Source organism: Sturnira hondurensis, unplaced genomic scaffold (assembly GCF_014824575.4).
Source record: "Sturnira hondurensis isolate 20B ecotype Veracruz unplaced genomic scaffold, ASM1482457v3 Scaffold0007406, whole genome shotgun sequence".
Taxonomy (NCBI): Eukaryota; Metazoa; Chordata; class Mammalia; order Chiroptera; family Phyllostomidae; genus Sturnira; species Sturnira hondurensis.
This window is the reverse complement of record NW_028080037.1, coordinates 2,427,595-2,454,252: the sequence shown is the minus strand read 5'-3', so window position 1 is coordinate 2,454,252 and position 26,658 is coordinate 2,427,595. Positions and strand designations below refer to the sequence as shown.

Here is a 26,658-nt window from a genome sequence, read left to right as displayed (position 1 = left end):
CCGACGGCGGTGCGTTGTGGGTGCAGTTGCGTGCCCCCCCTGCTGCCCCGTGCAGCCCCACAGGTCAGGAGCATAGGTCCCTGGGTTCAAACCCAAGCAGCTGCCTATGAGTCAGCTGAGCCTCAGTTTCCCCTGTCCGAAATGGAGACAATCACAAAGTGCGACCAAGTCCGGGGGAGGGGAGACGGGGAGAGTGGGGAAAGAGACAGAGAAAAGAGCAGGGGCCCTCCCTTCCAGGAACAGCTGTGGAGGAAGCCGCCTCTCCAAGGAGACAGTTCACTGGCGGTGAGGGGCACGCCCTCCCTGGCTGGGCCCCTGGGTGAGGGAGCGGTCTCGGCCTCCCCTGGAGCCCAGAGGCCAGGGCTGGGCGGGCCACCCCCCTGGCCTGTCCCCTGCTCCTTGGGGCAGTCCTGAGACCCTGAAGTCCAACGGGGCGGGGGAGATGCGCACCTGGGGTTCATCTGCCCCTGGTGCTACATTCCAATGGGCTGACGGCCACAAATCCCGGGTGAGTCAGCCGGCCTCAGGCCCCCGGAGGACTGGGAGAGGGGCGCTGGGGGCGGGGCGGGCACGCCTGCCCGTCCGTCCTCGTGCCCAGTGGGATGTTTGTGGCACGAATCAACCCTGCAGAGTCCCGTGGGAGGCGGGCAAGTGGGGCTCACCATCTTCAGCTTGTGCTGCTGCAGGATCTCGTCCAGGTTCTGCCTCTTCTTGTAGTTGAAGTAGAAGTTCTTACACTGGGACACCGTCTTGGAGCCCACCATCCGGGCGATGGCCGACCAGTTCCGGCCGTGCTCCAGGAGACCTGAGGGCAGAGGGCAGAAGGTGAGGGGCTGTGCCCACTGGCCTGGGGGCACACAGAGCCCTGGGCAGAAAGCAGCCCTAACGCCAGACCCGGGGCTCCCTGCTCAGGCCTAAGACCTGGGAGCAGTGGTGGGGGAACCAGAGAGAGCAAGGGTCAGGGCCTGGGCCACAGCTGCCAGCAAGAGGCCTGGGCTCCAGGAGCTGGGAGGGCAGGGGTGCCTGTCCCAAGTACGCCCAGGCCAAGGCTGCAGCCACGCGTTCCGGGGGCCGAGTGCTGGTCAGGTCCAGGAAGAAGACCCCGCCAGGCCAGCCCCCTCCCCTCCTGCCCCCTGCTGTCGTGACCGAGCGCTGACACGTCCTCACAGCTGCAGACGAGGCCTCGGGAGGCCGGGCTGTTTTCCGGCTGCACCGGGCCGGGAGAGGAAGGGATGGGTGAGCAGGGCGGGTGGACTGTAAAGTCCAGGTGGGGGTGAGCTGGGGACAGCAGCCTCTGTGCCCAGACTAACTGGGGCACCCAGGACTCAAAGGCCCACCCTGGACTCGGACCACACTGGGCTGGTCTAGGGGCTGGGAGTGGACTTGCCCCAAAAGCACAGGCCCCCACCTCCGTGAGTGCCTCAGAGCCTCACAGCCTCCCGACCCGGGGAGGAGCCCCCAGGAACTGGCAGACCCCACGGCAAAGCCACAGTGGTCAGAGGCTGTTTCCTCCATCCCCACAAACGGCAGGTGGGAGCAGTGCCCCTCCCCCCGCTGTTCCAATGCCTGTAAACCCGAGGCTCAGCAAAAACACAGCCTCCCTCCCCGCCCCCCACCACAGCACCCCCTCTCCGTCCCAGCCCTCGAGGCAGCGCCCGGGAAGCCTGGCCCTCGGACTTGGCCCCTCTGCCCAAGGAGCTCCGGCACACGGCCAGTGTCTGATCGTCTGTACCGGCCGCACGAGGGACAGTCTGCCTGAGCAGAGCAGGTAGGGCCAGCCCCCCTTCCCCGTGGACGGCGTGTGTGTGTGTGTGTGTGTGTGTGCGCGCGCGCGTGTGTGTGTGTGCAGGGCGAGAGGCAGCCTCCAGCCCTCCAGGGGCTCTGGGGCAGGACCAGGGGCCCCCTGAGGGCGGCAGGCACGACGCCTGAGTCACGTTGCTGGGAATGAACTTGGTGGCCTCTGAGCCCCAGGGCTAGGCTTGCAACAACTATCGAGTGAGTTCCCATAGCGAAGTTTGAGGCCATTTTTCCCTGAATCAAAGCAAGCTGCAAGCAGGGGTGGCCAGGACGGAAATTCTGCAGGACGGCGAGAGCCGGAGGGGCCGGCTGTCTGTGCACTGGCATGCTGTCCTCCCTCCCTCCCTCCCTCCCTCCCTCCCTCCCTCCAAGCACAGGCCTGTGGCTCGCCACACACACAGCACCAACAGAAACGACGCGGCAGCAGCAGAAACAACCCCCACGAACCACCGCGGCACGGCCAAGTGACCGGGAGTCTGCAAAGCCCTTCAGAGACTTGACTCCATCTCATCTTTGCTGCCAGGCTACGACCAGCGCCCCCCTTCCCCGGGGCGGGGGGATCCAAGGCCCAGGGGTCTGGTGGGCCTGGGGACCCAGAGTTTCTGCCTGCCACCTCCAGACCCAGCGGGTGGGGGTGGGGGTGGTGCTGGGCAGGCGGGCCACCTGCTCTCCTGCGGAGGCCACTGGGCCACGTGGCCCCAGGGCTCCTCGGGGTTCCTCGGGGACAGCAGGAGGGGAAGGGAGGGCGTGGGATCAAGTGCAACTGGCCCCCGACCTTCCCCTCCGCCCAAGCCAGCAGCAGCTGCCACCGCCACGGCACCCGGCGGAGGACGACGGGGACACGCGTTTATTTATATTTCCCCAGCCCGGGCCAAGAGAGCCCAGGCAGACACATCGGGCCGGAACCCTGGGCGGGAGTGGGTGGGTCTCCCATCTGGGCCTCCTGGGGGTGGGCGGGGTGGGGCCAGCGAGCACCCAGAGGGGGGCCGGGCCCTTGGGAGGCTGACGCTTCTGACCCGAGCAAATGAATAAGGAGTCTGGCTGGGGGTGGGGGCAGGGCCGCCGGGCCCTTCCTGACAGAGACACCGCTGAGAGCCCCGCACAGAGCTGTGCAGAAGCCCGGCCCAGACACCTCGTACGGTCAGGGCCACCCCTCCGCTCTCCGGCCTCAGTTTCCGCAACTGGGGTACGAAGGGCCTGGGTGTGGGTGGCCAGCACAGGCTGTCTGCTGGCTCCTGTCCTTCGGACCCAGACGCAGGGTGCAAGACCCAGGGAGAGGCACGTCAGACCCCACCATGCCAGGGAGCCCCCCTGAACGAGGCCCAGCAGAAGCACCCCCAACCGTCCCCCTGGAGGAGACTCCCTTAGCACACACCAAACAAGACCCCAAGGTCTCCTGCAGACCCCAGTCCTGCGCTCTTTCCCGGGGAGCCCAGGCTGACAGCCACCAAGGGGGGGGCTCCTAGGGAGAGGGTAGAGGTGGGCTCCCGTGGGCACGGAACTTCTGAATCCCCAAAGCCCCCCACCCCCCACCCCCAGTGCCACTCACTCACATCCTCTCATCTGCGTCTCCCCCTCGGCCAAGTTTTCCGGAAACATACGGCTTGGAGGGTGCTCCAGGGAGAGGAGCTAGGAGCAGCGGGCCGGGAGGCGGGAGGCTGGGCGGCCGCGGTGCCGGCTCTGGCGTCTGCTGGCAGCTCAGCTCAGCCTCACATCCTTCTCCTCCAACAGCGCCAGCAAGGAGGGAGGGGGAGGGAGGGGGGAGGAGGGAGGGGGTGGGGAGGAGGAAAGGGGAGGAGGGAGGAGGGAGGGGGAGGGGAAAGGGGTGGGGAGGGGAGGGAGGAGGAGGGACCAAGGGTGGGCGTTGAAGGGTGGGGAAGCAGGTCCTTGCTGCCCCCTGGCCCAGAGCTCCAGCACTGCCCGCCCCTGACTGGGTTCCCCCTGCCCCCCCCACAGCTGCGGGCAAGTGAGGTGCCCTTTGCCGGTGGGGCAGCCTGCCAGCGGGAAGCGGTCAGTGGTGTGCGTGGTGGCCCATGCCAGGCGTCACCAGGGCTCAATGTCCGTGGCCCCTCTGGGCACCGAGGTGCCCCGTGCGGGCGCTCAGCAAGGGGTACTGGCCTGGAGCCCCTGGCCCCCGACGCTTCTGCCGCTCAAAGTCCAAAGACCCAAGCCCGCGGGGTCCTCGGCGCCTGGTGGAGCACCTGGGCTCTAAGGACCTTCCTGCTGCCTGACCCAGCGAGCCGCCTCGGGGCTGAATGTGACCTCCAGACAGAGGCTCACAGGAGCGGCGGGCGGGCGGGCGGGCGGGCGGGGGAGCTTGGTAGGAGCCCAGGTTCAGATGGGGCGGGCCGACTTGGCACTGGCTTCCCCCTCCCTCTCTTCCCATCCGCGGTGGCGCGTCAGCGGCAGTGCGAGCAGATGAGGGCTCAGAAAAACAGAGCTTCTCCCCCCCCACAGGCAGACGGAGCAAACAGCTTCTTCCGCTGTTGCTGCTGCCGCGCCGGCGCTCAGACCCACCTGCGGTCTGCGCCCCCACCATGGGGGCTTCGGGGGTCTGGGAGGGCTGAAGGGGGCTGGGCTGGCCCAGCAACTGCGGGGTGGCTTAGGTTTGGGGGAGTCCCCCAAGGGCTCCCTGCTGCTCTCTGGACACGCGCCCCTTTCCTCCCTCCCTGAGATGCCCCTGGGAACCACGCCAACCTGCTCCCCATACAGACCCTGCCAGATGCCCCAGCCACTCCCGGGAGGTTGAAAGTTAACTGAGTTGAACTTTGGAGCCAGATTCAGGTCATGACCGATTTTTCCAGCTCTAAGGTCACTGACCTGCTGGTCCCTTCAGCCCTCAGCCTCTCCCATCACGCCCAGAGGAACCCCAAAACAACAGGCTGCAGATCTCTGCAGGACCCTGGCCCCAGCTGAGCCCCTCCCCCCTGCCCTCCCCCCAAGGGGACCCCGTCGGGCGTGAGGGGAGCAGGGTCTAGGACTTCCCTCTCCACAGGGAGCTCCGAGGGCGCTTTCCTGGATGCCAATCCAGCTGTGTCACTCACTCCTCTGACCAAACCCTCCGACAACAACCCAGAGCTCTCGGGACCAAACCCACTGCCTCCCGCCTGCCCGCTTCCTACCCCACCCCTGCTTTGTCCACTCCAGCCCCCAGAGCCTCCATGCCCGACCCTGGCATGTGCCCCAGGACATTTGCACTAGCTGTTTCCTTGGCCCTTGGGGCTTTTCCACAGATCTGCCTGCTGTCCTTCCAGCTTTGGGCTCTAGTGACACTTCCTCAGAGCAGCCCGACTGCCTCGACCGCCCCCTGTTCAGGTACCCTCCCAGCCCCAGGGTATTATCATCACTGCCAGGCTGGCAGGGGGTGCTCAGCAGGCAAACAAGCTCAGCACGCCAAGCCTTAAGGCCTGCAGCCCCCTGAGCATCCCACAGGTGTCCCCACTACCTCTCCGGGGCCTCCTGGGAAGCAGATGCCCAGAGAGGAGGGGGCGGAGGGCTCATCCCTGGGGGTGCCCTGGACACAGAGGAGAGGCAGGAGAGGGTACCTCACCCCCTGCCCTGCCCAGGGGCACCCCCCACACACACACACGTGGCTCTGGTGCCCAGAAAGCAGATTCTGCCAACGTCCGCTGTGGTCTGGACTCCCCAACCCCACTTCTAATTTCTAAGGAAGGAGTTTCGTTCCGAAGAGTCGGAGACAGGAACTAGGAAGTGAAATTGACCAAGACAGGAAGTCAAGCCAGGAGGTCTGAGTCACGGGCCTTGAGCTTGGAATGAGGTTGAGGGAGCAGGGGGTGGCTGCAGAGGTGGCGGCCAGCAGGGCATCCCTCTTGGCCTGGCTGATGGCCACTCTGGGCACCCTTGGAAGGAGCTAGGCACTGGGGCCACCAGGGACCTGTGACAGACCTTTCTCACGGGCACAGTGACTCAGCCCCCAAAGGCCAGTGTTGCTGCCGGATGCCTGCCCTGGGTCCCTCCCAAGCGGCTACCCTCTCCTCTGGGAACCAACAGCCAACCCCACGCCCCACCCAAGTTCAGATAACCTAGGCTGGGCATCTGCCTGGCACCTGGGGACCCCACACTGCCATCCACCCACGGCCTGGGAATGTCACGGCTGTTCTCTCTGGGAGCCAGCAAGCCCCCCTGCGCAGAACAGGCTCACCCCCCGCTCGCCACCCTTCCCAGTCCTGGAGTTGTCTCCCCACCCGCCCATGGAGCGCACGGGGGCCCATCCACACGCCTCCTGCCACCGGCCACTTTCCAAAAGAAACTCCAGTTTGGGAAACAGAATTCTCTGCCCAGGACACTATGAAAGAAGGGGGGGCAGGGATCCAGCAGGCTCAGTTCTGACTCACGTCACTTCCTTATTCCGGACACCGCAAACCCTAGGAAGGTGCCGCAGGGTCGTCGCCCTACTGGGTGCCTCCTCAGGCCACAGCTCCCGCCGCACCCACCAGGCCCGACGCCCCCTTGGGTTCTGCCTAGACAACTTCACACTTGAACTTCACCGACCTTTTGCTTTTTGACTATTCTTTTCGAAACCATCCGCGACGCCTACTTTAACCTCAGTGGCAGTCAGTATGTGTGCAAGTCACGGACACGCTGGGAAGAGCCACGCTCTCGGCCCCGCACACGATAAAATACACTCACAAAGGCGGGAAACACACCTGTGCATGGGCTCGCGGGGCCTAGCCTGCCCCGCGGCGGGGCACAGCCGCGCTGCCCCGTCCATGCGCAGTCTCCCTGTGGAGCTCGGCTGTCGGCCTGTTTTCTCACCTGCGAAGCAGGGGTCTCGCAGGTGTGGCAGCGTGTGTGGGGCACCCGCCTCGAGGGCCCCCCAGGAGACTGGGGCAGCTCCCTCAGGGACGTGTGTGGAGTGCCCAGCCGGTGAGCCCCCGCAACCTGGTAATAGACCCCTGCACCGCACTCAACTGCCACGCCACCTCCCCCCCGAGAAAGCAGGAGCCTGAACACAGACGTGTGGGCTGCCCACGGTGGGGGGGCGGGGGGGGCTGGCCTTCCTCTGCCGCAGAAGCAGTCTTCCACACGCAGGGAGCATTTGGGTCGAGAAGCGGCGGGGCCAAATGTGGCAGCTCCGCGGTCACCAGTGTCCAGCCCAGAGGGGGCAGCAGCCCGCCAGCGACACCATAGGCTCTTCTCACAGCCCTCCTCCGTCACCCGCTCTGACGCCCACACCTGGTCACACCGGCCCCCAGCGCTGATCGCGAACCATGGCGACACCGCTTGGCATGAGCCCTGGGGGTCTGTGACCCTGGTGTGGGGGCACCGCTGAGGCTTGGGGCTCACACCTCTGCTCCCCGAGCCCCAGGCTCTTCTTCATTCACGACAGTCGATGGCCCCATGCCTGGCCCCTCCCTCACTCCCGGGGAAAGGGGGCGCATCCTCAGGGAGAAGGCCGAGTTACTGGGGGATGGGGGGGGGTGGGGTCGGCCAGGGCCCCGTCCAGCGCAACGGGGCTTTCCTGGGGCCACCAGGGCCTGGCAGCATGGAGNTCCTCCGTCACCCGCTCTGACGCCCGCACCTGGTCACACCGGCCCGCAGCGCTGATCGCGAACCATGGTGACACCGCTTGGCATGAGCCCTGGGGGTCTGTGACCCTGGTGTGGGGGCACCGCTGAGGCTTGGGGCTCACACCTCTGCTCCCCGAGCCCCAGGCTCTTCTTCATTCACAACAGTCGATGGCCCCATGCCTGGCCCCTCCCTCACTCCCGGGGAAAGGGGCGCATCCTCAGGGAGAAGGCCGAGTTACTGGGGGATGGGGGGGGTGGGGTCGGCCAGGGCCCCGTCCAGCGCAACGGGGCTTTCCTGGGGCCACCAGGGCCTGGCAGCATGGAGCTGGGCTGGCATTTACGCCTGGTCTGGAATGGTGGGAACTGGGGGCTTCCCCCCCCCTCTGCAGCTGGCCCCCCACCCGCCAGAGAAAGGGTGGCCAGGGTGGGGAGGAGCCGCCCGCACGGCTGGGTCAAGACTCCGAGCCAGGCCAGGCTGACCTTTCCCAGGGGAAGTGGAGCCTCACATCCTGACCCAGAGCTGGGCCTGCCCCTCCTGCCCAGGGTGGCGCTGGGCCCAAGGGCAGGCAGCCAGCTCCCTGGGGCTGCCCGGTTCCTGGGGAGGCAGCTCCCTGCACATGCGCCGTCCCCACTGGGCGAGAGCCCCAGGGCAGGCGGCCCCGACTCCGAACACTCCACACACGCCACAGGGGAGGGCGCCCCCTCCCCACCTCGTGCTCAGCCCCACAGCCCCACTCCACCCGACCCTGGGGGGGCCAGGGTCCCTGTGGCTGCTTGATCCCTTGCGCATCCTCCCCCTCGACCCCACCACTCACTCAGCCCTGCTGCAGGGAGGCCACTGCTGCGTGTGCTGCCCCGTCCTCGCTGCCTCCCTCGCAGTAGCCTGGCCCCTGGACTGACCAGCCCAGTCCTCCACCGGCCCCATTCCCCCTCTGGTTCGAATCCCGGCGCCACCATGTAATAGCTGTGTGACCTGCGGCGGCTCACGTACCCTCTCTGGGTCTCAATTTCCTCAACCGGAAAAAAGGAGAGACAACAGGCTCTGCTTCGCAGGGTTGGTGGGGACGAAGCAACTGCGCACGCGTACAGCTCGTAGCAGTTCCTGGCTCCCAGAACTGCCGGGACGTCCCGGAGAGAGTTAGTGTTCTTGTTTCACGCTCTGCGTCTCAACCCAACGCCCCTCCACAGGGGGGCCCTCCCCGGCCAGGTGGAAGCCCAGCACCCTGGAACCTTCTTCACGTCACTTTGCAATTGCTTAACTGGCTGCTCCCCACCACTCACTTGTCCTGGGTGCAGATGAGGGGCCACAGTCCCGAGAGGCACGGTCACCCACCTAGGGTCACACAGCCGGGTCCGAGCCGGGACGCGAACCCAGGAAGAAAGGCCCCAGAGTCTGTGTGCTGCAGTGAGGTCCTGCCACTTCTAAGCACCCAATGTATACCAAGGGCTGCACACATACGACTCGTGCACCCTCAGGACACGCCCAGGAGGTGGCACCTCAGCCTCGTTTTGGAGATGAGGGGGAATGAGCAGGAAGCCGGACTGGGCGGGGGCCTGGCTGTCACCACAAAGGGTGACGGGAGCTCGGTCCATCTAAGACGTCACCGCCCTAAGCGCCTCTGTTTTCTGTCAGCAGAGCCCCGTACAGGTAGCTCTGCTGGGGCTGGATAGTGCCCCACGACCCCCAACACCTGTGACCTGGTCTGGAAAAAGGGACTCAGAGACGTGATCAAGTCAGATGAGGTCACACGGATGGGGGCGGGGCCTTCTGAAAAGAGGAGCAAGTGGGCAGAGACAGGGAAGGCAGCCCCTCCCACCCCCCCACCCCCGTGAAGGCCGGCTCCTCCCCCAAAGCCGGCCTCTAGATATCCGACTTCCGGCCTCCAGAACCCCGATTCCCACCGTGTGGGTGAGAAAATGAGGCACCCAGAGGCCGGCCAAGCTGTCGAGGTCCCAGACCTGAAAGGCCCAGAGGTCGAGGCCTACTTTCCCTCTGGGGCTGGGGGACCTGGGGCAGCTCGGCCTTCAAGGCTGGGCTGGGGGTTGTCTGTCTCCAGGGCGCTCCAGGCAGGCTCCGTGGTCCCCCTGCCCGGGGACGCCAGCTGCCTGCCTCCCCGGGCTCCCCGAGAGAGGGACCAGGGCTGGCTCCAGTCTGGGGAACACCAATTTACAGGAGGGGAGAAGGGTGGTGGGCGCCATCTGCCTTGAGCACAGCTGGCTCTTGGGTCCTCTCCCGTGTTTCTGAGGCTGGGCAGAAGGCTCCGGAACATTCTTAGCCTCCCCACCCCTGCCCACCGTGGAGGAGTCGCTGGAGCTGCCAGCACCTGCCTCCCCGCCCCCACCCGGAACACACAGCCATTAGCAGCCACCCTGGGCGGTAATTGTCCAGATTGCTGTAATTCACGCGGACGAGCCTGCTGGCGCGCACTGCACTGTTACAAATGTCACCGAGCAGGGCCTCGGCGTGAGTCCACGCCGCCAGCTCCGGGGGCAGGACCAGGATGAGCTCACTGCTGCCGCTGAGGACCCAACCTGGAGACGCCGGGGCGTGCGCCCGTCTCAGCAGTGAGTCAGCCCCGCCGGCCATCCTCCCCGTCCCCAATCTGCCCTTCCCCAAGGAGAGAGGGCAGCTGCCACCAGACGACTCCTGTTCCCGGGCAGCCGGGGGGGCGCGGGGGGCTGGGACAGCCACAGTGACGCCGTGGGGAGTGGGAGGCCATGGGAGGCCTGGAACATGTGTGGGGGCCCTTCCTCCCGCTGCAGGTGGGTGCCGGGACAATGTCACTGCCAACAGCAAGACCCCGTGGCCTCCTAGGAGGCTAACAGCCTGCACATCCCACAGAAATGCTCACAGCAGCACCAGTCCCATCCCCGAAAGGTGAAAACAACCCCCATGTCCACCCACCAATGGATGCACAAATGTGACAGACTGTGGGCCATCCACACCGCAGAGTGTGACGCAGCCAATGCAGCCAGGAAAGGGGACGAAACAGCGCCACGCGCCACGGGTGAACCTTGAACACAGGACGCGGCTGGGAGAAGCCAGACGCCTCAGACGCAGCAGGGGCAGGCCCCACGGGCAAGGATGAGGGGGACGGCCACCCAGTGCTGTGAACACACTCACAGCACCCGAAAGATACCCTGCAAATGGTCGCCATGGGCCCTTTTATGTGTATCTGCTCACATTAAACAGGAAAAACCCCCACAATTTCCAGAAGGCCTCTCTCGCATGCCACAGCAAAACGCACACGGAAACCAGCTGGATGCAGAGGACAGAAAAAGGGCACAGTGGCCCCTCGAGGGGCTGACAGCAGCAACGAGACACGCACCCCACCCCTGGGCCCCGTGAGCACCCCTTGGAGCCGCGGGAAGCAGGGCCTGAGGTCGAGGGTCCAGTGCCCGCCTCGCCTGGGGCTGGGAGAGCGGCTGCCCAGACCAGAGCCCCAAGAGAGGGGCCTGCTCAGCTTCTGGAACACCGAGCCCCTCAGCACACTGCCCCCAGGGTTGAGGTGGGCACAGGGCGGGCAGGCAGCCCGCATCTCAGCCTCACACACGCCCGACTCCGTGGCCCAGGGCCTCCACTAGAAAGACCATTTGTTCCCTTTTCTGCCTGCTCCCTGGAGGCCTGGGCACAGAGGCCAGCGGAAGGGGCCTCGGACAGGAGCTGCAGGACCCAGTAGCGCTGGGCAGAAGCAAGAGCCCCCCTCTGGGCTGGGGTGGAGGCAGCTGTGAGCGAGTGGGCAGAATGCAGCTCGGAGCCACCGCCAGCCTTGCCTCCCCAGCGGTGCTGTGCCAGCTGACAGCCCCCTTGCTGGGCACGGGCAGAGGGACCCGGCTGGAGGCGCTCCAGAGATGGGACAGCCACGCCAGCACAGTCCTGGTAGCGCAAGACCCACTCTCGGGTTCCTCACACTGACTGAGCCACATGGAGAGGGAAACTGAGGGTCACCGAGCCAAGAAGCTACGGACCCAGCTCGAATGACCCTGCTGGTGGCTCCTGAAGGACCATGGGGGTTGGGCTCTCTACAGGCAGCCACCCCCTGCCCTTGGGAGACAGCTTGACCCTGTGGCCCCACTGCGGTGGCCACCAGTGGGGCTCCGCACCCCACCCCGGGAGAAGCCCAGGCGCGCTGCTGCTGCTGTCCACAGGGCCAGGATGTGCTGACCCCACAGGGTACTGCCCACCGGCCACGCACACGGCGCAGGCCGCCTGTGTCTGGGCTCTGACCGGATGGCACTGGGGATGCCTTGCGGAGCCCAAAGCCGTGACCACACAGACCCATGTTCTGGAGGGCAAAACCAAGGCTCCAAGAGGCAGTGACCCATCTGAGAACGTCCCGGGAGCAGCGCCACCCCGGTTTAAGGCCCGGGGAGTCGGCACCCTTCCCTCCACCCCTGTGGCCCTCAGAACCGGACGCAAGCAGGGGCCGCTCACCTTTCTTGGCTGTTTCCATCTCCTCCTCGGTCCAGCGGGAGCTCTCGTTCATCTCCATGGAGGCTGGAAAGGAGCACAGCGCGTGTTGGCAGGGCTACCGAGGGGCGCCTTCTCCGTCTCTGCTGCGTGGCGCGTGCCCGGCCAGCCTCCATGCAACCCCTGGGGCTGGGGGTGTGCAGTCGCCCCATTTCACAGACGGGGAAGCTGAGGCAGTCTGGGACTGGGACCGACAGAGCTGCCTCTCCAGGCGCTTGGTTGGAGAGGGGGTGGCCCACCTGGGAGCACCGTGACGACGTGAGGATTGGGGCAGCTGGGCCCCCCCCCCCCGGGTGTGGACTCCTTGCCAGGGGGCTGTCCTGGGCACTTCGGGGTGTTTGGCAGCACCCCTGGCCTCTACACTCTAGAGAGAAGTCAGAGGCCCCCACTCCAACCATCACAGTGAAAAAGGTTTCCCACCCTAGGCTGGTGATGAGCACCAGCCTGCAAACCAGAGGGTCGCTGGTTTGATTCCCAGTCAGGGCACAGGCCTGAGTTGCAGGCCAGTTCCAGGTAGGAGGTGCATGAGAGGCAACCACACATTGATATTTCTCTTTCTCTCTTCTTCCCCTCTAAAAATAAATGAAATCTTTAAGAAAAATTGTTCGCAGTCCTGGCCAAGTGTCCCTGGGGGTAAAACTCCCTGCGAACCCACCTATAAGGCGGTCACTACGTCCTACCCCGACACGTCGGAACAAGGACGGGGGTCTCTCGTGCTTCTCAGAAGGGATGGAGCTGGCCCAGCCTCTGCTGTGGCACTGTGTCCGCATTTCGCTTCTGAGTCCCCCCTGCGTGTGGGCCCAGGTCCTCCTCAGCAAGGTGCGTGAGACCCCAGGGGGAGGGCGGGCATGGGGTTGGGGGCAGGGCATCAGCTTCCTGGACACAGTGCCTGCGCAGTGCAGGGCACGGGACATGCGCCTGACACTCGCTGGCTGCCCAGTGGAGGGGAACTCCGGCAAGAGGGGACTGTGGAGCAGCAGCCCAGGAGAGATGAGGCCCCACTCCCTTGGGCAACCCCCCCACCTCTGGGGCTTCGGCTAACATCCCCCTTCCTTCCCATGGGACCCCGAGACGGAGGTGCTGACATCTGAAGCTGGGGTGGGTGTGTGGGCACAACACATTGTACTTCCCACCCCCAGTCGAGCCCAGCACCAGCCCCTCGGGGTCCAGAGGTGCTTCCGCAGAAGCCAGCCCTGCCCCCGCATTTCTGAAGGGGGCCCTGCGGTCCTGGGCCCCTGGGTGCGCTGGCACCTGGAGGCAGCCAGCCCACACTTGAAGGAGCCGCCCGAGATCTTCAACTCCCTAGGCTAGGTCTGAGTCCTGACAAACTCCATGGCTTTACAGAGGTCACGCCCCTTGCCTGAGCCTCCAACAGCCCATCCTGGAAATGGGTACAAGGGACCTCCCACGGGGAAGAAGGGACAGGTGCCTGGAACTGACCCTGGGTGTGCGGGAAGGCGTGTCTGTGACAAATGAAACACTGCCTCCGTCAACTCTCGCCCTGGGCAGGCATCCTGGTGGCTGTGACCTCAGCTCCCCCACTCGGGGCCAGCGGCAGGGGTTCCCACAGAGGCAGGAGGGTGGGCACCCCCAACAGCCAAAATGGTACAAGTGACAGACATACATGGACTGCCCCCCTGTGGTTGCACTTGGGAACTGCTGCCCGATCCTCCAGCCCGCAGCAGGGGTCTGAGGTGCCTACCAGGGGCAGGGCAAGGTCAGGGGACAGGCAGCACCTTCCAAAAAGGGGTGCTGGCTACTCAGCTCCAGCAGCTGCCACCTGGTGGAAATGCGGGCCAAGAGCAGCCAGACCTTCTGATTGAACAACAAAGCCAGAACCGGCGGTCTACATTTCTGCGGGCACGCACGGCCCTGGAATCAGCCCAGCCACTGAGCACCTTCCATGCCCCAGGGCCTGCTTCAGGCCAGTCCCTCCACAAAGGCATGGAAACCCTGTGCTCACCGGCAGGCACGTGCGCAGAGGTCAGGGAACTCGCCCCAGGCCACACAGCAGGTTCAGCTGGAGCTGGAATGTTGAGCCTGGGCTGACCCGGCGCCCCTCCCCCAACAGGCGACTCACCCAGCTCCGCGCTCTGCTGCGGAGTGGCGGCCTCCTCACTGTTGGCTTCGTTGGCCATGGAGCGGGTGATGCGGCCCTTGCGCCGCCCCTGGCTGTTGGCGGTTTTGCGGCCTTTGGAGGCCGCTGCCTCCTTCTCATCGTTGTCCTCCCCCGAGGTGTCGTCCGTCTTCTCCCTGAAGGCCAGAGGGAGGCAGGGATGGCTGCTTGGGGTGGCGGGGCAGGCGGCGTGCGCGCGCGCCCAAGCCGCCAGCCGGCACCCGTCACTCCATTCACCCCACTCACCCCCGGCGGGCTCGAGCGGACCGCTCTGCAGCGCCGCTCCCCACATGCGGACCGGACGGGACGGCCAGTGCTCCGCGCGCGGCCGCCTCGCTCACCCCGTGGGGCTGCGGGCTGGCGGCTGCGTGCAAGGCCGTGCCGCACACCAGAGAGAGGCTACCGGGGTACAGAGCCGTATCATGGGGGTACGGAGCCACGCTGCTCCCCAAGAAGTTGCTGCTCCATGGACCCTGCACGTCTTACACAGGCCGAGCCAGGTGTGTGGGGGCGCACCGGACCTCGATACCCAGAGCCAGGCCCTTCCCAGAAGCCAAGAGGGTTTACTGTGGGGCCGCTCACACCAGTCACCTCCACCTCCCATTCATCTTCCTGAAGGTCCTCCCCGGAAGTCTGGGAGACGGTGGGGGGTGGCGGGGTGGGGAGACCAGCCAGATGTTCTCTGAAACCACATTCCTGAGCCCGGTCCAGGTACCTGGCGCCGGGCAGTGCCCGGCCTCTTTCCCACCACCTTTCCCACGGGCTGGCTGCGCTCCCTCCGCACGGGGCGGGGGGGGGGGGGGGGGGGGGGNGGGGGCGGGGGGGGGGGGGGGGGGGTGCCGCGCCTGGATCCCCATGGACTCCCACCGACAGCGGGGCTTCTAAGGTGGGGGCTGGCCGCCTGCATCCCTCGTCCCTCCTGGCTCCTCTGATCCCATCCCCCCTCCCAGCATCTGGGGAGACTTGCCCGAGGAGGGGGAGGGATGAGGGGAAGAGTTCCAAAGTCATCGCCTGGATTTATTCGCTCAGGAGTGGAGCTCAAATGAGCTATCAGTCTGCAAGGTCTCCGGAGGGTTGGAGAGAGAGGGCAGGCGGAGGGAGGGGGCGGGCGGGCGGGGGAGGAGGAAGAGCAGGAGGAAGAGGAGGAGGCTTGGGCGGGGAAGGGGTTGTCAGGGACAGAGCAGAAAATGCCTCTCTTCCTGGCAGGCACTTTGTAGACACTGAATCACCATGTCCTCGCCCAGGGGGACAGGGTCCCCCATGGAGCCCCAATCCAGGCCGAGGACAGAGCCCAATGCTGGGTGTCAGGGCCGGCTGGCCTTACTTGATCAGCTCCTCCTTGTCGTTCTCCACGTCCGGCCTCTCCTCCTCCTTCTCAGCCTCCTTCTCCTTCTCCTCCTTCTCGTCCTGGCTGCTCCGGGGCATCTGCTGCTGCTGCTGCTGCTGCTGCTGCTGTAGCCGCCGCCGCCGCCAGGCCACAGATGGAAGCAGGGGAGAGGAAACCAGGGAGGCAGGTGAGTGTGCACCTGGGCTGGGCGGGCCGGGGTGGCGCGGGGCGGGATGGCGTTGGGGACACGGGGAGTCGGCCAAAAGAGGCCTCGGGCAGAGCACGCTGCAGGGTGCCGGGTCACAGAGCCCACAGACCACAGACCCCAGGGTCCAGGGTGGCAGGAGTCGCGGGGTGACGTGGAGAAAGTGCCAGCCATCACGTGACTCCTGCCGCCTCCACCTGGTGGCTCTGCGGCCTCAGATGAGTGTCTTAGCCACTCTGTGCACTGATTCTCTCCACGTTCAGCAGGCAGACAGGAGGCTGAGGTGGGAGACCCCTTACAGAGGGTGTCTCTGTGGTGCACACCCCTGTCCTCCCAGCCCTGCCTGTCCCTGACTCAGGCCACCTCCCTAAGCCTGTCTCCACGGTAGCAAGGAGAAGGTTCTCCCCACTTTACAGGGAGATCAAAGGCACTCGAGGCAGCTCCGGCCTCTTCCTTTCATCCCCTCCCAAGCGGGCAAGGCAGCTGAGGCAGACGCTGGCCAGCCCGCCCCGTCACGCCGGGCCACTGACCCTGTGTGACAGACAAGACAGGACGGCAGAGGAAGTGGGAGCAGCCGGCTCCTGCCCACACCGCTGCCCGACTTCCCTTCTGTCTCACCTGATTTCTTTTAAAGCACACAGATTCCCTCGGACACCGCGAAGCCCTCCCTGCGGGCAGCTGCCAAACCAGACCATCTTTCCATCCCGCTGAGCCAAGCGAAATGAAAACAAACCCACTGAGAAGCCCCTTGGTGTGTGCCAGGGCACAGGCCCACGGATTCCCAAGCCAAGGAGAAAGAAATCCAAGCAAATGGAGAAGGTGGGGGCAGGGCCACCCCCCGCCCCCCGGCAGCTTTTCTCCGCACCCAGAACACGTGTCCATCAACACACAAAGCTCCCTTGCCCCGCCACCCTCTCTGTAGCTTTAATTTAGGGTGCGGCCAGAAGAGCACGGGGCCGGCCATGGGTGCCCTCTGAACGCGGGCACGGCAGAACCACAGCTCTCTGAAACCAGGGCCTGTCTCCTTCCTAAGAGCCCTCCCTTTTCTGTAAGAGGAGCAGGAGGGGACAGGTGGAAGGGCCGCTCGCCCCCACAATGTCTCTGCCAATTCCCCACTGGTAGCCAGGGCCCCTGAACCGGCCCGTCCCAGCCACTGGAACCCCTCACACCCTGTAGCGTGAACTTCCAGCTGCTGGGGAGCCACAAGCGAAGGACCGTCTGGAGCTGGCCCTGCTGTGGGGGGCTGGGCAGGAAGGGTCTCCATTTGCTCCAACACAGCGTCGTCCTCTCCACCCACACCCACTGAGGAGGGCACAGGGCCCCGCACAGGCAGGACACGGCTTGGCTGACGGGAGGGACCCCTGGCCACGGGGGCCACTGGCATGGTTGCTGTCTCTACCTGTCACACTTGCCAGCCTCGGCCCACCGAGGACCGGGCAGGGCAGGGGCTTTCCCACTGCAGGGAGCTTGGCGTCTCCCGAGACGCCCCTCTGCCGCCTCTGTGCAGAGACGAGGTCCGGCACCGGTGGGTCTGAATTCCCCGGGAATTCCAGCGGGCAGCCACGTGGGAGAAGCGGGGCTTCACCGAGAGCTGGGAAACGCTCTGTGAGGCCCAGCTGGTGCCTGCCTCAGGGCCACCGCTCCTTCAGTCTGTCACAGTCACTCAACTCTGGCCTGGAAGCGTGAAGCAGCCAAGCTGTAAACAAATGGGGATGGCTGTGTGCCAATAAAACTTTATTGACAAAAAAAACCAACACACTTTGGCCGCCGGGCAGTCACTCGCCAGCCTGTGCTCCAGGCCAGCGCTGTGCCAACAGGCCACCCAACGGCGCCGGAAGGGAGCAGGTCTGATTCAGGGGGCTTGGGGCGGGCCTGAGGCTCTCAAGGTATAGGCAGTGATGCCAGGGTTCCCAAGCCACCAAACACACCCAGGCCCCTGGCCATAGGTGGAAACTGATGCCTGTGGACCTGGGAGAAGCTCTGGAAGCCAAACCCCACTATCGAAAACAACGCTGCAGCTCACGGTGGGGGTCCCGCTTTGCTTTGCTTTGCAGAAGTGCCATCGGCCAGGCCGGCATTGGGCTTCGTGCCCAGTGCTTGGTCGGGAACGGCCCCTCCAGACCGCAGCAGGGCTCTGCAGAAGACCTGGCCAGATCTATGGTTAGCCCGAGACACCAGCTCCAATCCCCAAGAGTGCCCAGAACAGCCCGTGCTGCGCCCACAGGCTGGACCCAGGGCTGCGTGGGAAAGAGCAAGAACGAACACAGCCAACGCTGGCTGAGCTCCCTGAACCTGTGCTCATTCCCTACCCGTTAGGAAGGGAGCTGAATCCTCCCAACAACCTGCTGGCACCGCTGTGTCACAGAAGACACTACGAGGACACAGAGAGGTTAAGTGACCCGCCCAAGGTCACACAGCACTTCCCAGCAAGATGCTACAGGCAAGTGCCCTATCTGCCACCTTGGGCCAAGAGACCACGGACTCCCCACCCCATCTAAGCCCAGCTGCGCCACCCACGTGTCCGTCCCTCCACAAGCACTCTCCCGCGCCCAAGGGGGACACCAAGCCACAGCAAATGTGGTCCCTGACTGTGTGGAGCTGGAACTTAGGCTGACGGAGACGAGGAACCACAGGAGGAGAAATGGCGGTACGGGGGTGAGAGAGAACCTTCCACAGCCACAGCATGCCGCCCACGCCGCTGTCCTTCACCCTGACCCCGGGACAAGTGAGAGGGTAACCTCTGAGCTGAGTCTCCGAGGCCTCTGGTAGACATGGGTGAGGGGACACCACAGGAAGGGGACCTACAGGGGCAAGGCATGCAGACAAGAAGACACCCACTGTCCTCAGCCAATACACAGGGGTCGCAGAGCCCAGCTGCCTGCAAGGCCTGTGCTCGCCAACAGGGGGCATCTGGCTGGCTGGGGGCGGAGGGCTGGGCCGGGAGGACATGACCCAGCTCATGCCAACAGACATGCCAGCAGCTGGTGGAGGGAGGGGTGGCAGTTGGCCCCAGGAAGGAGAGCGGAGCCCCATGGGAGGCGGTGCCCACGATCCAGGTAGTGCACATGGGACTCAATTCTCAGGTGGCAGGTCCCCTGAAGTGTCATGAGAGCCTCCCGAACCCCGACAACCCCGACTGTGCTCCAGCTCACACGGCAAACGCTTAACCGAGTGTGTACTGCCCGCCGAGCGTCTCCAGCAGGCGGACCCCATGGGGGTCTGCCCTTGCACGGGCCTCGTCTCTGGGCAGTGGGGGACGGGGTCCCAGGGGCCCCAGGGTGGTGGGAGCGGGACAGGGGTCCAGGGACGGAACCAAGGCCCCAAGGACCTCTCTGCCGCTGGCAGCCCCTCCCTGTCACGAGCCTGCCTGGGAGAACTCGGGCGGGATGCCGCCTCTGCCCACCAGGGACGTCTCTCTAAGACTCGGACGGAGGAGGGCTAGAACCGGCTCGAACCAGCCCGGGGGGCCAGACCTCAACGCTTGCTTGAACACGATTAGACCAGCCATTACTTAACACTGAAACACACAACCGTACAATGGAAAAATTGTAATAAAAGCAAAGGCGGTAAGTTCTGGAAAGCTTCGCCTCCAAGCTACCTGTGTGTGGCTGTCATCTCTGAGGTTGCTCACGGACACGCGTCCACGTGGGGGGGGGGGCATTGACAATGTGCCAGCCCCGTCCCACGCCCACATCAGTGGCAGCCTGGAGCCTGTCCGGTGGGAACACTGGCACCCAGGCCACCGCACGGGCCTTGGTTGCGGCGTCGCCCCCAGGGGCTGGCTGCCGATCACTCGCCAGCACTGCAATAACACACACACGCCCCGTGACGTCCGACCTGCCTGCGAGGTGATGCTGATTTCGGCAGCCATGTCCTCCCGCAGAGCCTGTCCTGCCACCTGGGGGGGAAATCCCAGCTCCACTGGAACAAGCCCCGCCCACCTCAGCCACTCAGTCCCTGCCTCAGGGCCTTTGCACTCACTGTGCCCTCTGCCTGAGCCAGGCTGCTCAGGCCTGAGCCCAAAGGACACCTCCTCAGGGAAGCCTTTGGGGTCAGCCGCCTGCCTCCACCAGGAGGGGGTCAGCTCAGGGGGCCTGGTTTATCGCCTTCACTGTGGAATCGCCCAAAAGGGCAGATACCAATCCTATGCTCCATCCCTCAACTCTTGGCAGCCCAGCTTGGGGTAGCCGCCTGTGAGGTCAGCCAGCACCCCCACCTCCTGGGGGGGCCCACACTCACAGTTTCAGGGTGGGACTCACACGGTCTGAGCCCTCCTACCCCTCTGATGTAGTCTCCCGGCCCCCACGTCATGGCCCATGAGAAGACTGTGTTCGTCTTCTCCCAAAACAGCAGGTCGGCTTGACAGTCCCTGGGCACAGCCTCCCCTGCCTCCCTGGGGCCCACCTGCCAGCTGCCTCACTGAGAACAGTGTCCCCTGGGGTGCGCTGGGGGGACTGTGGACCCAAGGAGCCTCCCACAGGTCTGTCCCCACTTAGCACACAACGGGTAAGAACAAGAGACATCTGCCTGTGGGAGCCCTGCGTCCAGACCAGTCCCGCCCCCCGCAGAGTGGAAGCGGTGGGTGCCTGCAGGCCTGGGCGGCTGGGGAAGGGGACTGAAACCCCCCACTGGATGCCCATCCCTACTGGACGGCCATTCCCAAAACACAAGATTACACTTGCCCAGAAGCACAGCCCAATCTGGGGGCCATCTGGTCCTCCCTGGCCTGCCACATGTCCCCACCAGAGTCCCCCCACTCAGCTGTCTGGGAGGGGCCAGCACGGGCCTACTGTACGGTGGCTGCCCCTCCCGAGTGGACCACGCTTGGCCTGTCCTGCCTGCAACACCTTCCCAGGTCCCACTGTCCCCATTCCAGCTCCCCAGGCCCCTGGGGTGCCACCGCAGCTCGAACAAGGCCACCTGTCCCTCAGCGGGGGGCTGGGAGAGGAGGCTGGGGGAGGGGTGGGAAGAGGGGCCAGGGAGGAGAGGGGGGTGTGTGCTCACTTGTTTGAGACACAGAGAGAAGCAGAGCAGAAATAACCCGGGAAACGGAGAGGCCAACCCCGAGGCCGGCGGGAGACTCGGGGGTGAGGGGCCTGCCCGCCCGGGGCCCTGGGGAGCCTGCTGGGCGGCAGGACCGGAAGAGCTGCAGCCCCAGGCCCTGGCGGTCCCCTCCCCGGGCCTCCCGCTCAGGCCCACGAGGGGCAGGCCCAGAGGCCAGGTGCCCAGGAGGGAGCTACCGCTCCCCATGCTCTGCTCCGTGGACACAAGAGATCGCAGACCACGGTGTAGCCCCAAGGGGACTCACTGGACCTGCTCCCCGGCCGCCCCTCTCCCCCCTACGCCCAATGGGATGGACCCAGGGACAACTCACCCTTGAGGATGTGCTCCCTCCGCAGCAGGGCCCCCCCATCCCTGGGAGGCCACGGCGGCCCCGGCTGCCCCCAGGACAGGCCCCGCCGCCCGCCGGCAGTGGCCTCAGCCGTGGTCCCTGACAGTCTGCACGGTTAAAGTCAACTACTGACCACAGCGTTCCGGCCTCGGGTTTGCCACTCATGGGGGTAACTTGGGCCCCTCGCCCATGAATCACAAACTGAAACTGCGGTGACATCACCCGGTGCTCGGAGCTGGCCCGGCCTCAGCCAGTGACTCACCTTGGGAAGAGGACATCCGGGCCCCACCCCGCCCATGAGGTCGCCAGTACAGGGGCCAGGAGACAGGGGCTCGGCCTGCTCCTGCCAAGGATCAGCCTCTGCATTTTCGGCCCTCCCGGGGAGCGGGCACGAGTGTCCACTGGACGCCAGCTGTGTCTCTGGGTCTGTGACTCAAGTCTCATCCTCTGTGACCCCAGGAGGGCACAGTCCAAGGACTCCACTCCAGCCCTGTGGCCCGGCAGTGCTGGGAGGGGGAGGAAGGGCCCTGCCCAGGGATTGGGGCTTCCCTCCGCCAGCCCCCAGCTCCCCTTCTTAGACCAGCCCTGGAGCCTGGAACCAAGTGGGGGGCCTCCCCTCATCGCTGCCTGCTTCCAGGGCCACTGAGGCAGAACGTGTGGAGGGAGCACCAGGGAAGTCACCAGGTACCCCCCCCCCCCGGCCCGTCTCTGAACCTGTGGCACGAGCCAGCCTTCTCCAGAAACGTGCCTCCTACGAGGGGGGCTCGGCCGGCCTGGGGAACGGCTGCCGGGCCCACACCGGGCCTGTAGAGGCCCCCCAAGTCCACCTCAGCAGCTCTCCGTCAACGGTCAACAGGCACGCTAGACGGATGCTCCCCCCTCGGCTTCCTNCCAGGCCCTGGTGGTCCCCTCCCCGGGCCTCCCGCTCAGGCCCGCGAGGGGCAGGCCCAGAGGCCAGGTGCCCAGGAGGGAGCTGCCGCTCCCCATGCTCTGCTCCGTGGACACAAGAAATTGCAGACCACGGCGTAGCCCCAAGGGGACTCACTGGACCTGCTCCCCGGCCGCCCCTCTCCCCCCTACGCCCAATGGGATGGACCCAGGGACAACTCACCCTTGAGGATGTGCTCCCTCCGCAGCAGGGCCCCCCCATCCCTGGGAGGCCACGGCGGCCCCGGCTGCCCCCAGGACAGGCCCCGCCGCCCGCTGGCAGTGGCCTCAGCCGTGGTCCCTGACAGTCTGCACGGTTAAAGTCAACTACTGACCACAGCGTTCCGGCCTCGGGTTTGCCACTCATGGGGGTAACTTGGGCCCCTCGCCCATGAATCACAAACTGAAACTGCGGTGACATCACCCAGTGCTCGGAGCTGGCCCGGCCTCAGCCAGTGACTCACCTTGGGAAGAGGACATCCGGGCCCTGCCCCGCCCATGAGGTCGCCAGTACAGGGGCCAGGAGACAGGGGCTTGGCCCGCTCCTGCCAAGGATCAGCCTCTGCATTTTTGGCCCTCCCGGGGAGCGGGCACGAGTGTCCACTGGACGCCAGCTGTGTCTCTGGGTCTGTGACTCAGTCTCATCCTCTGTGACCCCAGGAGGGCACAGTCCAAGTACTCCACTCCAGCCCTGTGGCCCGGCAGTGCTGGGAGGGGGAGGAAGGGCCCTGCCCAGGGAGTGGGGCTTCCCTCCGCCGGCCCCCAGCTCCCCTTCTTAGACCAGCCCTGGAGCCTGGAACCAAGTGGGGGGGGGCCTCCCCTCATCGCTGCCTGCTTCCAGGGCCACTGAGGCAGAACGTGTGGAGGGAGCACCAGGGAAGTCACCAGGTACCCCCCCCGCCACCCACCCCGTCTCTGAACCTGTGGCACGAGCCAGCCTTCTCCAGAAACGTGCCTCCTACAAGGGGGGCTCGGCCGGCCTGGGGAACGGCTGCTGGGCCCACACCGGGCCTGTAGAGGCCCCCAAGTCCACCTCAGCAGCTCTCTGTCGACGGTCAACAGGCACGCTAGACGGATGCTCCCCCCTCGGCTTCCTGAAGAGTCTGAGGTGGCTCTGCCCCCCGGCACGCAGAGGGCCCTCGATAAGGGCCCTGTGGACGGACACCCCGTACTGTGCACCCGGAACCCCAGGGAGCAGGGCTCGACCTTGGGGAAGAAGGCAAGAGGGCCTGTCCCCGACATCTGTGGAGCAGGTGGTGTCCGCTGCCGCTCATGGCCATCTGTAGCAGTGAGTGGCCCCGAGCCATGGAACCACTCCAGACCACAGATGGGGCCACAGCCTCTGGGAGAGGGGGGTTCTGGGGGTGCTGAGAGAGACCGCAAGAGAGACGGGGGGCAGTGATGGGAGAGACAGGCTGGAGGGGAAGCAGCCGCTGCATCTCCGAGGTGCACATGGTACAGGGGACCCTAAAGGATGCCCTGCAGAAACAGAAGGGATTTTCAGCTGCTGGCCTCCAGGGCCAAGCCGAGGGGCTTCCCAGGGCGTGGAGCCAGAGACACGGCTGTGCAGGAAGCCCCCTTTGCCGCCGCCGGACGCAGTGGCGGAACTCTCCACGGACCACGAGCTCAGCGGCTGCCGGGTTCCATGTGGCAGGCAGGCCCCGGGGGCCCACGGCGCCAACGACTGATGGACCTCGCAGGCTTCGAACCCCGGACCCAGTGGACTCTTCCGTGGGCCCCTTCCCCCCCACCCCAAGCCTCTGCTCCCTTGTCCAAAGAACAGGGCTCTCTGAGGCCCCCAACTCTGTACCTGCGATTCCCTCGGCCCAGGGCCCCTCACTTCCATCCTGTCCCCCTGGGGATGACCCTCATGTAGGTCAGCCGCTGCCTTGGAACGGCCTTTTTCCAGCTGGTTTGCCAACCAGCGTAGATCCCAATGTCCGGCACAGATGCCCAAGGCACAGAGATGGGTCAGCAAACGGAGCGAAGGGCGTGTCAGCCAGCAGACACGGGGCACTGACAGCCCACCCCCAGCACTCGCTGGGGGCTGTCCCTTCCTCAGTGACACCAACATGGTCTCCACCTCCCTCCCTGACACAAGGCTCTGGGCACAGAGTGAGGAGGAGACAGGCCCCCTTCTCTCCAGAACCCCCAGCCCAGCCCCCAGAAAGGGCCCCCACAAAGGCGTGGGGGGAGGCCTGGAAAGACCAGCCAGAAAACTGACACAAGCAGGCGCTCAACAGGCAGCTGACGATGTTTTTACAATAAATCAGAAGGCCTTCTTCTGCGCCTCCCATTTTGCCACAGCCCTCACCCCGCCCTACTGCCTGCCATGCCTCAGCAAATGTGTGCTTCCCGGTGGCCCTTTATTGGGGTTGTTGCCTCTCGGTCTAGAAACTTCCGAAAGCACTCTCGTCTCCAGAATGCCACAGCTCCATGCCGACAAGCCTCGGTTTCACACATCTGGCTGCCGGAAAACCCTGTCCACAGCCAAACGCCGCCACCCTTCGAGGACCTGGGCTAGTGAGGACCAGCGCTCCACCCCGGTCAGTCTGGCCCGGCATTCAGAGTAGGGGGCGGCTGGACCCGTCAACAGGTTTGCTTCCCTAACCACACGCGGCTCCGCCGGTGGGGCGGCGGGTCCTGCTCTGGAAGCGCGGTTCCCGGGAAACGAGAACGGAGACAGGGTTACGGCTTAGGAAGCCCACCTGCCGCAAGCCGTGGGGTGTGGTCACCGAGTGGCTACTTCACAGTGGACGCTGGGACCCCAGTGGGGGATGGCTGAACTTGACGTGCTCAGGGACCAGCCCTGGCCGGCCTGGGAAAGGGAAGGTGGGCAGCTCTGGGGTGGGGAGCTGGACGAGGCCAGTGTCGGCATAACCCACCAGAGAAAACCTGGGGTCCTATCACCCCAGCTCCTGCTCTGCTGGCCTTTGTCACCCTCCTCGGGGCTCCCCGAGGTTACGGTGGTCCCAGGGAAGGACTCACCTCAACTAACTCTAGTCTGGCATCTCATAGCAGCATCGACCCTCCGGCCATGGCGCAGGGGCCCCCTGGGACCTTCAACCCCACAGCACGGGGGTCCTGGACACCACCTCTCCCCGCTGGGACCTCCCAGGACGAGCCCAGAAGCGACACAAGACCGTCCCCCCTGGCCCAGTCTCCCAAGCACCAAGCACTCACGGCCCCATGTGGAGAGGGGACATAGAACCCTGGCACCATTCCCACTCTTTCCTGAGTATTTTTTTTAAACTGACGCCTTTTTCTCAGAGGTCAATGGACTTTTTCTGCAAAGAAGCAGACAGTAAATCTTCTGGGCTCTGCAGTTTCTGTCACGACTATTCAACTTGGTGGTGACAGAAAAGCCACCCCAGCCACAGGTGAGTGAGTGGGTGTGGCTCAGTGCCAATAAAACTTTATTCACAAAAGCAGGCGGCTGTTGAGTTTGCCAAGCACTGACCCGACCTAACCCCTCGGTCTCCCCTAAGCAGTGAGGTCTGAAAAATTACACGTTGAAGAACGGGCTTCTCTTTCTTTCAAACATGCATTAAAACACACACACACAAACACAATGACAAGTCTTTAAATGCTAACTCTGTGGACCAGCCCACATCAGCCTGGAAAAAGCCCTTGCTCGGGAAATGCAGCCTTTTAACCCCAGGGGTCGCCAAGCTGAGTTCTAGAATTTTCCAGGCTGAGCACAAAGTGGCCATTTCTCCCGGCTTTGTTCTCCACTGCTGGGGAAGGCCGGGCGTCCCCAGAGAGGGCGGGAGTCGCAGCTGAGCATGCTGGGAAACGGTCCCAGGGGCCCACCATGGGCGTGCGCCTCTCACCTGGCCCTTCCCACGCCGCCGGTAGCTCCGTCTCACCAGGCTCTTGTAGTTCTCATTCTTCTTGGTCAGGTAGTAATAGAGGACACACTCAGCCACCGTCTGTGGGCGGAGAGAGAGAGAGCACTGAGGGGTGCCCCACATGGGCGGGAAGGGCGGGCAGGGCGGATGGCCACGGTGGACGGCCAGGAGCCAGGGGCCTCAGTCCCGCCTCTTCCTCGTCCTGGCTGCGTGACCTTGGCCAGGCTACCTCCTCTGTGCCTCAGTTTTCTCCCCTGTAAAATGGGGACACTAACCACACACAATGCAGACCTGTCATGAAGACCAATTACGTTAATAAGGGCCCAGGGCAGCGCCCGGCACAGAAGCCACGTGATGGAGGTGCTCTCTGCTCTGCTGATGCTTGTGGTGACTGATGACAGAGCTGTCACCTGCCCTACCCAGCCCCAGGACATCATGGCTTTCAGCTCCCAGTTGGGCAAATGCAGGTTCCCAACCCGGGCTGGGTCCCCCTTCTCTTGCCCAGCCCTCCTCTTCTCCCATATTTGGGGCTGAACAACCCCTTCCCAGCTTTGTGCCTCCACGCTGACCCACATCCCCATACTGCTCTTCACCTCCTGAAAGGTTCACGGCTTTTCTCTGCCCTGGTCCTTGTCACCCGGACCTGGATCCGAGCCCCTCCACCTCCGGGCCCCAAAGGGCCCAGTCGGGGGCAGCCTCGGAAGCAGCGCAGGACCCGGTGAAGATGCCTGCCCCTGCAGCCTCGAGCCCTGCTCCAGGCGACGGCCCGTCAGTGGCGGGCCACACCAGAAACTGGCCCCTGGGGGGCGCTGCCCAGGAGCTGCTGGACGTGGAGGCCAGAGGCAGCCACCCCTCACCCCTACCCACCTCCCAGCACCCACCCTTGAACGGAAGCTGCGCCCAGGCAAGACACGCATTTTATAACCCGACGCTGGTGTTTGTAAGCAGGGCGATGGGCGTGTTCCGCTTCCCCTTGGACGACTCAGGAGAGCGCCTTCCCCAGCTGGGTGACCATGACTGCCCCTCGGTGGCAGCTGTCCC

General features: G+C 65.1%; 1 protein-coding gene across 17 annotated transcripts in view; it reads right to left on the bottom strand.

Annotated features, from left to right (window-relative positions):
* NCOR2 (nuclear receptor corepressor 2) overlaps positions 1 to 26,658 on the bottom strand; it is a 160,410-nt gene that overhangs the window by 44,174 nt on the left and 89,578 nt on the right. For 16 of the 17 annotated variants that reach the window (XM_037051893.1, XM_037051895.1, XM_037051885.1 and 13 more), the window contains 5 exons: positions 25,600 to 25,698; positions 15,240 to 15,367; positions 13,880 to 14,052; positions 11,764 to 11,826; positions 663 to 805 (listed from right to left, as the gene is read on the bottom strand). In XM_037051893.1, coding sequence (XP_036907788.1) covers positions 663 to 805; positions 11,764 to 11,826; positions 13,880 to 14,052; positions 15,240 to 15,367; positions 25,600 to 25,698 — 606 coding nt within the window. The remainder of the gene's footprint in view (positions 1 to 662; positions 806 to 11,763; positions 11,827 to 13,879; positions 14,053 to 15,239; positions 15,368 to 25,599; positions 25,699 to 26,658) is intronic. The other variant, XM_037051888.1, reaches the window with a different exon arrangement.